Raw genomic sequence first — 12,219 nt, 5'->3', positions numbered from 1 at the left:
ATATGTTATTTACCCCAATAGATTAAAATATCATTTTACCACACAATCAATATAAAATTAGTATTTTATTTTCCTCATAGGTCTCTTAAATCCAGTTTGTATTTTAAACTTGTGGCCCTCAGTTTGGCTGAGTCACATGTCCAGTGCTCAGCAAATCTTGGTGACTGAAGAGATTCATTCCTGAATGCAGTACCCAGCCAACCAGCCCAGCTAGAGAAAGATAAAAACTAAACCCATGCGGGCTCCAAATTTTTATCTTCGTAGACAAGGAGCATATTGATTACCTGTAAGTTAATTACCTACCCAATGAAGACAATAATCTGAACGATATGGCCAGTCGTTAGGGTAATTCCAGACCATGATTAGATCTCCGGGGCTCAGCGCTCACATCATCTACCTCCCGTCACACCCGCCGGGTCTCGGGTGCGTGTTCTCGCCCACATGGTTGACCTCTGAGTTCAGAAACCAATTCCTTACATTTTGACAAACAGGTCACCCCATGAACCAGCGCAAAAGGACACAAGTTGATGTCACAAGAAGAGCCAGGTGCACCGTCTAAGATAATCCCCGAGGAAATAACAGGTGTCACCCAGCTTGCACGGTGCCGCTGGAGTTAATCAAGTCAGCAGAGTTCGCGTTGGGAATCCAGTATTGGCAAGAGAAGCTATTATATTTTTAAATTATGCTGTGATCCATGCGAGCTGTTATCGCAAGATAATGGGTTATAAACGACACACATAATAATTAAAATAATTACATATCGAACAGATGCGAACATGACAAATGCGCCCTATCCGCTCCTGGAATAACTGACCTCCAAGGGAGCGATGTGCTCTAAGGTTATGTTTATCGTTTCTTCCTTTGCTTAGTGTTTACTTTCCTCTCCATTGTTATGCATACTTTAGATTTGTTTTAAAATAACTTTCCTGGCAGCTGGCTTACCGTTGTGGGTGAGTGGACAGGAGGGCGCATTGCGTGGGTGGAGGGTGGGTCTGGGTGCGTCGTGCTCCGGGACACGAGGCGGTGATTACGCAGGGAGCGTGCTGGGCTGTGCTCACCCGGTAGGTGCAGAAGGAGCCACCCCCATGGAAAACAAAGTAACTTGCGATGAATTGCACTTGTTACCCCTTCCATTCAGGGCGCAGAGCCCAGGGTGGACTGGTTTTTGAAATCCGTAAAATTCTTCCTCTGTTTTCTTTTCTCTGCACCATCTCCCCCAAGGTACCATTGTCTCTTTCTTCCTGTCAGTGATGACGTGAAAAAGGGTCAGCAAAATGAAAATGTGTTGAATAAATGAATGACTGTCTGCCTTAAGGGCTCAATCAATGTCTGAAGGGCCATTCCGTCCACCCACTCGCCGTCCAGTAGGGAATTCCTTGAGCTGGAAAGTCTTCAGGTTCAAAGGCAGATCTTTGCGCTGGCTGACCTTGTGGGGCCAATAGACTAAACCTGGCTGCCCTCCCGTCTCCGCCGGGACACCGTGCCCTCGAGATGATCGGATGACTGTGGCCCTTCAATGGGCAGGTGGGGGCAGCTTGTCCCAATGTTCGGGAGGAGAGAAAGGGACAGGCCCTGAACCCTAGGCCACAGGCTCAGGGTCGTCCTGACCTCCTGATCCCCAGGGCTAGCGACACTCTTCCGCTACTTAAAAGTGTGTGACCTGTGGAAGTGCTACCTCATCCAGTCACACCTTCTGCAAGCATCTCGGATATGTATCCAATGCAGACGATGAAATTCAAGGACGAGGAAAATTTCAGCCATCTAGCAGTTAAGTATCAGAGAAGAGATGGCTAACACAGTTAACGTGATATTCAATTATTTTGTGTAAATACATAGTTGGGGTAACACAAATACTTGACAATAGTGAACATGAGACCCAGGAGGTATGTCAGAGAGTTAGCAGGTAGCCCCCTTACAAGAACAGAGACTATAACCATATTTTCCCCTTAAAATATTTGCAATCCATAACTCCAATTTCCCCCTTTTAGTCTGAGCAACATGTTTCGGAATAACCCCTGTAACAGCCTCAGAACTTCTGAAAAGTGGCTCAGTAGGCATCATTTATTTTCAAATTCTTCCCCGTGACTGGAACCCCCCATTAGGCTCACAGAGCAAACTCCTTCTACGGTGCACATTGGAAATGCACTGGGCACTTTGTTAATATAATTGATTGTTCTCCAGACTGCCCAGACCTGGAACGGTACGCTCAATTGCATTAACAATTGATGGGGTTCAATACTGAGATTAATCAGTAAAATTATGACCAGAGTAGATGAGTCAGTTAACAGAAACTGGAGGAAGACTGCCCAGCACCACCGGCTGATACAACCCTCTGCGAGACGCGAACAGGAGAGATGGTGCTTTCCTGTGTGCTCGGGGCCACGGAGGACGGGTGCCCACAGCTCAGCTCGCATCTAGTGGAGCCATAGCTTAGAGCTACAAGGTTCTGACGATAAAATTTTAATTCAGATTTTTTTAACAAAGATAATCAGAAGTCAGGCACTATTTTCCTGTGTTAGGCTTGTGTGTTTGGCTCAGCAAGTCCATTGCTTTCATGACTTGGGGGTAGACCAATCATTTAAAGAAGGAAAGCTAAACAGTGTGTATTAGTACAAGCTAAACACTAACCCCTCTCAGTGTGTTAAGATGCTGTACTTCAAATATGCATGTGTGCACACACATGCATTCATATGTACACACGTCCATATGCATGTGCACACTGCAGTCATTTGCACACAAACATCCACATGTACATGCATTCACATTGCACACATTCACGTGCGTGTACTCATTCATATGCACACAAAGTCATGCACACACTTGCATTTATGCACACGCACATTCATGTGCACATGGATTCACATGCACACACATGCAGGCATTTGCATGCACATTCACATGTACATGCATTCACATCACACACATTCACGTGCATGTGCACATTCATGTGCACACATATTCATGTGCACACACATTCACGTGCATACACAATCATGTGCACACATTCACATGTGTGCACACATTTATGTGCACACACATTCACATGCACACATATTCACGTGCACACATTCACGTTTGCACACATTCACATGTGCACACACATTCACGTGTACACACACACTTGCGTCCTAGAATTCAAGAAAAACTTCTGTCTCGTTTGGTCCTGTCACTCACGAACCATGTCACTCTGGGCAAGTGCATCAGCCCTTTGTCTCTGTGACCTAAATTTCCATGGTTCTGTTCTTATAGCAAATGTTCTAAAAAGTGAAAGGGAGGCTGATCAACTGCTTTCCACCCTGATAGTCTTATCTGCTCCCTGGGTACCTTCCTCTCTGCCGCACAGCGGACGAGCCAGGGGCATCGTAGACAGAGATCAGCCTCTCCTTGTGGGCAGCCCGCTGGGACGGAGTCTCCACAGGCTGGTGGTCAGGTGCACCCCGAAGTGTCTACCCGTGTGGGTGCCAGAACCGTCCCCTCTGCCAGCCCCCGGCCGGGACTGCTCTAGTGTAACGTTCCTCTTCCCTGCTACCGGGACTGTTGCATCTGTCTCGTGAGGGGCGCTAAATTGCTGTGGCTTCCTGCCAGAGAGGGGTTCAGCCACGGAGCACAACCTTGAACCCTTCACGAGGCCCAGAAGGTGAGGACATCTCTGAGGGTTGAAAGCCAGTCGCCGTGGGAGTCCTTTGTTCGTACAAACTGTGTTCAGTTGAAGAGATCAGGAGAAAAACAAATCACAGCAACTGGCAGGAAATAAGGAAGAACCAGGCCTCTCCACAGGTGGTCACTGCGGGTGGACGCGGTGTGGGGAGCAGGCCAGGGCCCAGGGAGCGAATCCCCCACTTATCTACCACCTGAAGGCCGGGGGCGTGTGGGGCTGACCCTTCCAGGTCCCAAGGCTGACCCTCCTGAGGGGGCTCACGCGTTCATCAGGACAAACAACGCCAAGCGCAGTGCTGGGGGAGGCACACGGCGCTCAGTCGCCCCGAAGGCCACCCCGGGGCCGGCCCAGGAGCAGGAGTGACTGGCAGGGACAGTTGGGAACATGCAGTGTTGTCAGCGTTCTACATCTATCTGCTCCCCGACACCCCGACATCCCGGCGAGCCTCATCCTCATCACGAGGACGCCGAGGTTTAGCCCGGCAGGGTAGGTGGCCGAGGCCACGCGCTGGACCTTCTCGGAGCAGTTACGCCGTGAAGCCGACCGTCCCAGTGGCTGAGCTCCTGCCCCTCAAATCCGAGACCCCAAAGTCTGAAGGTTGCGAGATGGAGCTTTACTCTCTGCGCAGTGGTAGCCAACCCGCACACCCCAAAACACTGCGCTGTACTTCTTCACTGATGTTTGCCTGTTATTTATTTAAACAAATGTTCCTAATACCCGTGTGTAATTGCGAACATTCAGCAGAATTTCTCCGAGCCCATGGCAAGGCTGTGGCCCCTCCCCACCACGGGAGTCTGAAGAGGCCGGGCCGGCCTGGGCTTTCTCTGCCTGGGGGAGGGGGGGGGTGCTGGCTGCATCCGGCCAGTGGAAGTTCAGACTCTGAAACCACAGTGCTGCCCACCACACTTCCACCGCTCTCATGTGCATCACAGAGTATTTGTAGTGAGAACTGAAAAGCTGTAGACTAAAAATACAGTCACCCGTAACTTTTCCACCGCTCAGTTATTCAGCAACTTAGCCCACCGGGCAGAGTGACGCCTCACTCCCTGAATGTGCCGTGCACAGGAGGGTGGCCTGGACTCCCCAACCCCTCATGTTGCAGGTGGGGAAACTGAGATCAGAGTGTAGGCATGAGTCCCTGAAGGACGCCCGGCCGGTGTGGCTCCGTGGTTGAGCGTTGACCCTGCACCAAGAGGTCGCTGGTTCGAGCACTTGGTTCAGGTGTCCTCTCAGGGCAAAACAGGGTGTTTTCTCATCTACCCTTTTAGGTTCTTGACTGAGAAACCCCCGCAATAAAAAACAGTAACAGGAGAAAAGCAAACAAGTTTAATAACAGGTGTACCCCTGTGTACATGGAGGGGTAACGGAGCAACTCTCCAAATGGAAGCAGCCATCACCTGAAATACCATCTCAGCTGAGACAGGAGATGTTGGGGGGCAGCTGAGACAGGAGGAGATATTGGGGGAAGCTGAGACAGGAGGAGATATTGGGGGCAGCTGAGACAGGAAGAGATATTGGGGGGCAGCTGAGACAGGAGGAGATGTTGGGGGGAAGCTGAGACAGGAGGAGATGTTGGTGGGGAGGTCCCAGGAAGCAGGGTGAGGTCATCATGCAGAGCTGAACCCCAGCCTTGCCCACTGAGGAGAGTGTCTACAGGTGTGGTCGCCCCACCCTCCCTGGGACAGAGGGGAGACCCCCTTACAGGTGGAAATCCCCTCACAAACATCAGTTACTCTTCCCAAAGGGTCAGTTCTACTTGGTTCTCAGAGCTTCTCTGTCTCTCCTGTTTTTAAACATAATCACCCTAAAATAATCCTCAGGCCAAAGCGACGTATTTTGGGGAGGAAAATCCTGCTCCCTGTGATGCCAGCCGATGGGGTGGGAGGGTCGTGGGGACAGCTGGGAGCAGTACGGCAGAGAGGCGTCTGTGCCCAGGCCCCGGGAGGTCGTTTCGGGGAGCGGTGTTCCTCTAATGGGGACCCTGGATCGCCAGGTCTGTTCCCTTCTACCGGCTGCTCCGGCCTCCCAACCGAGGGCGAGTCTCCGTCGTCTGAAGCCACCAAGTTCATGGCGGTTTGGGGCAACGGGAAATTAATATAATGGCCGACGGACATCGGAAGGCCTGAGGCACCCTGACACTTCAGTCATCACTGAGTTGTGTTGTTTTCACAGAGAAAAATGAAAGGAAGGGGCGTGCCCCCCCCCCCCCCGCCCCGGGGAGTTTCCTGACCCTGGACCGCTGACCCCGGGCTCCCGGGTGCATGCTCCCCCACCCTGTCCCGCGCACGCTGTTGGGATCGGTGCTGTTCCAGACCTGACGGGCTGAGGGTGTTCGAGCTGACAAAGCAAATGCCCTGGGAACAGTGCGGTGAGGGGGGAGGCCTGTCCCCCGATGGAGCCGAGGACCTGGAGGCTGCGGGTTCGAGGAGCGGCAGGGGGTGTGACCGTGATGATTAGTGATGGTGACACGTCCCTTTGCCACAGGCTCGCTGGGACGGCTTGACCGGACGGATCGCCTTCAACAAGACCGACGGCTTAAGGAAGGATTTCGACCTGGACATCATCAGTCTCAGAGAGGAAGGAACTGAGAAGGTAACCTCCCCGGTCATGAATGTAAAAATGAAACAAAATGTACCACTCAGGCATCTTCATGGAGAATACAGTTCAGGGGATGAAAAAGTGGTTCCCTCGACGTGTCCGTTCCTGCTCCCCCTCCAGCTCACTGACGCGCTATGTTCTCAGTTCCAGGCCTTAGCGAGAGCCACGCGGAGGGGCCTTCGCGCAGGGCTGGGCTCCCGCTCGCGCGTGATGGTACCGACACAGAACCCGTTTCTCACGGGACTTAAAAAATTAAGTTCAGCCCTGGCCGGTTTGGCTCAGCGGTTAGAGCGTCGGCCTGTGGTCCTGAGAGACCCGGGTTCGGTTCCCGCTAAGGGCACGTACCTCAGTTGCAGTTTGTCCCCGGCCCTGGTCGGTTGTGCGGGTGGCAGCCACTCGATGTGTCCCTTCACGTCGATGTTTCTCTCTCTCTCTGATCCTCTCTCTCCCTCCCACTCTACCTGAACAAAAAATGAAAAAATGTCCTCGGGTGAGGATAAAAAAAAAAAAAAAATTAAGTTCAGACTTAAACAGGCAGCCTGAACTGTGGAATGGCCTCGGGCTGGACGTTAGCTCCACTCCAGCAAGGGGCCCGAGGAAGGCAGCCCAACTCGCGTCTTCATCGTAAGAGGAAATAGGCCAAACACGTATTTAACGTTGGATTCCGATTTCAGGGTTGTCTCCGTTGTAATTCTCAGTCTGTCAACCTGTAAGGTTCCATTTCAGTGATGATTTGGAGCAATTCAAATGTAAACTGTTCAAATAAGAAGAATAAAATAGAAGTTGGCTTCCCGGTATATTTTATGATATCAGTTTTAGTATTCACAACGATAATTTGGGGTTAACACTGTCGTGTGAAGATTGTGCCCTTTGGAAACTTAAAGACTTGAAAACCCCCAAACCATCGTCTGAACAGAGAGCTCTGGCCTGTGTATTCTCTGCTCTGGCGGACGGGAGGCTGAGCCTGAGGCACGGCGTCGACTTAATTAAAATGAGACCCAGTTTCCAGTTCTGTTCTGTTGTGTTCTGAACCAGACACATTGTTTCTAGGTTCTAACTGGGTCCCACCCCCAAATAGCATAATTGAAACAGAGTAATTAGGCTGAATATAAAAGCAGCTGGCCTTGGTATGGAAATATTTGAGGAAAATAGTTTGCAGCTTTGAGAGCACGGACTGTACCAGATTATACACGCAGGTTTCTCCCTCCCCCCACCCTCCCTCCCCCACCCTCCCCTCCTTCCCTCCCCCTCCCCCACCCCCACCCTCCCCTCCTTGCCTCCCCCTCCCCCAGGAGCTCCCTCACCCTGATCCACACACTGCGGGGAGCAGGGCCTCCGCCTGGTCCGGATGGGACGTGGGTCTGGACCGGAGGGAAGAAGGAAGGGAGAGAGGCGAGTTCCTGTTACGGACTAAATGCTGGTGTTGAACACCTGCTCCTGTGCCTGTGTCTCTGCAGCACAGACCGGAGGGAAGGGAGGGAAGAAAGGCCACTTTGACAGACGGCACATAGATGCCCCTCTGGCCGTGTTCCAGGGAGACCCTGCAGGAGCGGCACTCGGCTGTGTTTCTGCAGCCGAGGCAAAATCAAACCAGATGAAACTTTCTCCATGTCCCTCACCTCCTCCTGCCTTGCAGTAACTTGTCTTCCTTCAGGTGACTCGGGCTCAGCTCTGGGGCAGGTGGAATGGGCCTGTGGGCAGTGGGGAGCCCGGCCACCTTCCTCTGCCCGGGAGGAAAAGCCCAGTCTGCAAAGCAGCCTCTCCTTGGGCCACGGGGAAATGGTTGCAACTGGCTCATTTTCTCACTTTCACTCAAGTTTCTCCTGCTTGGAAGCCCCTAGTCATAGAATAAGTCATCAAGAATGCTCTCTTCTGGCTTAAGAATAGTATGCACATGTGTGCATGTGTGTGCAAGTGTATGCATGTGTGTGCATGTGTATGTCTGAGTGCAATTGTGCCTGTATGCACATGTTCATGTGTGTGCCTGTGGGAGGTACATGTGTATGCCTGTGTGCAAGTGTGTGTGCCTATGTGCATGTGTGTACATGTATGCACATGTGTGTCGGTGCAAGTGGGTGTGCCTATGCACGTGCGCATGTGTACATGTATTCACATGTGTGTGCGAGTATGTGTGCTTATGTGCATGTGCGCATGTGTACATGCATTCACATGTGTGTCTGTGTGCAAGTATGTGTGCCTGTGTGCGTGTGTGTACATGTATTCACATGTGTGCCTGTGTGCAAGTGTGTGTGCACATGTGTGTGTGTGTGTGTCTGTGTGTTGACTGACTGATTTGGGTGATGAAAGCCTCGAACAGGTCTTCTTAAGGAAGAATGAAGACCTGTCAACGCTCCCGCACAGCTGTGCGTACTCTACAGAACTCAGAGCCATGTTCGTGGTTCGTGAGAGGGGAAGGGACAGTCGGGTGATGGTGCCGCCGAGCAGGGGGACTTCTGTGGCCCAGAGCTCGGCTCCCCCGCTGCACCTGCTCTCCGACCTCCCGCTGACCGTGGTGCAGATCCCAGGCGGCGGGGGGGACGGCGCACTGAGCCCCCACTGGTGATGCCTCTGGGTTTTATGTTTTGTTTTAATTAAGTGCTATTTTTATTTTTCCCTTTGAAAACCAAGGCTGCTGGCGAGGTGTCTAAACACTTATATAAAGTGTGGAAAAAGGTTTGTACTCAGAAAAAAATCTGCAAGAAATGGGGGTAGGGGGTGGGCTGTCCCGGGAAAAGCCCGCCCCGCCTGGTTCCCACGCCTGCAGCCAGCCCAGGGCTGCGCTCCGGGAGGGAGGGTGGGTGTGCAACATGTTGTCTCCCCACAACTACCTGGGAATGAACGCAGGCTGGTGACGGACCAAATGATGCTGGATTCAATATTTCCCGATGTTGCTTCTGTCTCTCTGGGACAGGCTGTCTCTGTGAGGGCTGAACAGAACCAGACAGGTTCATTTACATGTTGTCTTAAATCACTGCATTTCCCCCCTTAGGGGCATGAAAACAATCAAAGATTTGATCCGTCAGACTAGTCAGACAGACTGAGGCAGGGACAGCAAGGACTCCTCCTCCAGGTCACCACCAGCCGTGTCCAGGCTCAGAAGCCCCCTCCCCCAAGCCGGCTTTGCAAGTTCCCAGGGACAAACACGTTAGGATGCTGGAAGGGACATTAGATCAGCTTATGATTGTGACGTAAGCACATGTCAGACACTGAAACATCCGGACCAGGAATGGCCGGGTGGCGCGCAAACCGCGTCTTCCCTTCTGTCTCTGAAACATCTCGCTGCGGTGTCTGTGGGTTGACACACGTGGGCTTGCGTTGCGTCAGGTGCTCACGGGAACGGCCCGTCGGCTCCCGTTCATCTTTTGAACGAGCAGTTAGATCGCAGGAAGTGTCAACAGCTTCTCCCTGTCGCCAAAAGCGTGTGCAGGACTCAGTAGATGAGCTTGAAATTGGCCTCTTTTCAAGTTTAAAGAATCCACAGATTCATTGACCTTGTTTTCATCTCCAACCACTGGGGCCGCCACGGGCGCAGAGAAGGCGTCCGGTCTCCTCGCTCGAATCGGCAGGTGAGCCTGGCGCCCAGAGAGAAGCTCGGGACGCTCGTCCGCGGGAGATTCGCGTGGAATCCATTGAACCAGCACCCGGGGTGGAGTGTGAGCCCTGGAATCATGCGTGGGGCGGGGGTGTCCTCTACACACGACTACAGCCCAGGAATCACCCCACCTCCACAGTCCACACCTGCCCCTCGTGCCCGCTGCCCGCTCCCCCGCCGTGAGTGTGCCCTGTGGTGTGCCGCTTCATGTCACGGCCACAAGAGACGGTGACCACGTGCCAGCACCCGACTGCAGACACACGTCCCCCGACAAGTCCCCTCCGAGAGAAGCTTCACAGTCACATCCCGGGCAGACCAGGGCCCGGCCTCCCCCCGAAAGGACGGCGTAGCAGCCTCGCGGGCCCGCCGCGGACTACGTGCTCCGAAGGCTCAGACACAAAAGCAGATGCGTCTTTGTCTGCTGAGACGTGTGGTCCTTCCCTCAGCAGTCTGTCCGGGGTTCCGGTCTGTGGGCAGCCCGGTGTGGAAGGTGGAGGGAGGGACGGGTCAGTCTTGGTGCATCGCCTTCCATGGAAATGTGTTTGCTGTGCCGTCCGGGCCCTCCCTGCGGCGCGTCCTTCGCTGTCCCGGCCGCCGGCCGCTCCACTTGGCACTTACAGAGCGAAAGGCAGGACCAGATGGGTCAGCGTCTGGGGTTCAGGGTTCGTACCCACAGATGAGCGGCCCACCCTCCCACCTCCCACGGTAAACATGGCTGCCGGTTGTCGCTCTGCGTTCTGAGCACAGGCCCCACGTCCGGGAGACGCTCCTGCACGGGCAGCGCAGGACGGAAATCTCACCGTCGGGGCGTCGGTTAGCTGCAGCCTCCCCTGCTCCCAACACAGGGCTCAGGGACCGGCTTCCTCCGAGACACGCTCCGTGGCTGATGTTCACATGCTCTGTCAGCCGCTGGGAGAGCTGACCGCTCCCGTTTAAAACGCACACTCACGTGCACACGCACACTCACATGTACGCACACACTCACATGCACACACACACACTCACGCGCACACTCACACTCATGCACACTCACATGCACACACTCACATGCACGCTCACACACATGCACACACACTCACACATGCACTTTTGTTCTGCTGATCAGGGTTTGACAGCAGAAGGTCGGCCGTGCACGTTGCAGATGGACACTGTCTCCGTCCCCGGGCAGCGGGCCCTGTGACGCCCTCTCCGTCTGGATTGGAAGGACCTTCTGCTACACGGGGAGCAGGAAAAGGAACCCCCTCTCCTCTCATTTCTTGGAGGACCGTGGCCTCTGGGATCGAAATGCAGCCACAATGTCTCACCGTCTGCCCGTCCGGTGGGGCTGGTGAGGGAGATACACGCAGGCAGCGAGCTGGGGGTGTATCTGTCGACAATCTCAAGTTTGTGTTTAAAGGGAGAATGATATTGTAAGGCTGTTCGACAGACAGTGTCTTTAAACACACACTCGACATTCCAGGAGCGAAGGGGACACATTCCGTCACTGAGCGAAGGGACTGCAAACGGTTAATCCTCCACCTTTAAATACTTGACTGAAAAACAGGCTCCAGCCTCCCCAGCGCCTCAGTCGGTTCAGCTAGAAGCACAGCCGGGACCCAGTTCACACACGCTCTGCGTAGACAGACGACGCCCTTGGCGCACAAGCGAAAGCTCGGCTTTGGGTGACACGAGACCCAGGTGGGTTCTGCCCGGCAGAGTCCCGACCTCGGAAAAGCGGGAGAAGGGAGGAGGCTGAGAGAGAAGGAGCGTCCTCCTCCGGGGGTTAAAACCAGCTGAAGGAAACGGAAGATCCCGCGACCGGCAGACCTGGCGTGCGCCGGGGACCCTCCCGGGTGGGCCTCTCCGCGGTGCCGGGTGGACCAGACGGTTATCACAGGCTCCGCCCTGCCTGCGCCCCCTCCAAGAACCTCTTCACGGCCCGGATCCAGACGCCGTCTCCTGCAAAACCACCTCCAGCCCCTTCTACCGAGAGGGGCTCCTGTTGCACCCCCAGCGAGCCCGGCGACGGAGAGAGAAACCCAGTTCATCTGCCTGAGTGTGTGATAGTCCTTGAAACTTTCTCAAAGAATGTTCGTCTCTAAAGCATATTTGTCGAGCTAAATGGATTTCCCGGGGCTGTATTAGGCGGTAAATCAAAGTAAAGAAAGAGGAAACAGGAGAGAGGCCGAGCGTCCCCTGGGCGCCGGGTTATTGAATCAGCGGGAAAGCGTCTCATCTCCATTTCGCTGGTGAGGACCTCGAGGCTCCCGGGGTGACCACCGCTCCCCAGGTGACCCTGCAGGAAAATTGCAAAGCTGGGGTCTGGACGGAAGTCGGTCATGAAGTTTACCCGTTACCCCGCCGGCCACGTGTGGTCCCGCCACAGACACGC

At 53.9% G+C, this 12,219-nt stretch overlaps 1 protein-coding gene across 7 annotated transcripts in view; it reads left to right on the top strand.

The window, feature by feature from the left end:
- GRIK1 (glutamate ionotropic receptor kainate type subunit 1) overlaps window positions 1-12,219 on the top strand; it is a 178,784-nt gene that overhangs the window by 126,983 nt on the left and 39,582 nt on the right. For 4 of the 7 annotated variants that reach the window (XM_036242975.1, XM_036242974.1, XM_036242973.1 and 1 more), the window contains one exon: window positions 6,143-6,250. In XM_036242975.1, coding sequence (XP_036098868.1) covers window positions 6,143-6,250 — 108 coding nt within the window. Of the gene's footprint in view, window positions 1-6,142; window positions 6,251-8,884; window positions 8,930-12,219 lie in introns of all 7 variants that reach the window. The other 3 variants (XM_036242970.1, XM_036242969.1, XM_036242971.1) reach the window with 1 other exon arrangement.

This window comes from Molossus molossus, unplaced genomic scaffold, assembly GCF_014108415.1.
Source record: "Molossus molossus isolate mMolMol1 unplaced genomic scaffold, mMolMol1.p scaffold_m16_p_5, whole genome shotgun sequence".
Taxonomy (NCBI): Eukaryota; Metazoa; Chordata; class Mammalia; order Chiroptera; family Molossidae; genus Molossus; species Molossus molossus.
Note: the sequence above shows the minus strand (reverse complement) of the source record. Positions and strands in the feature narration are given on the sequence as shown.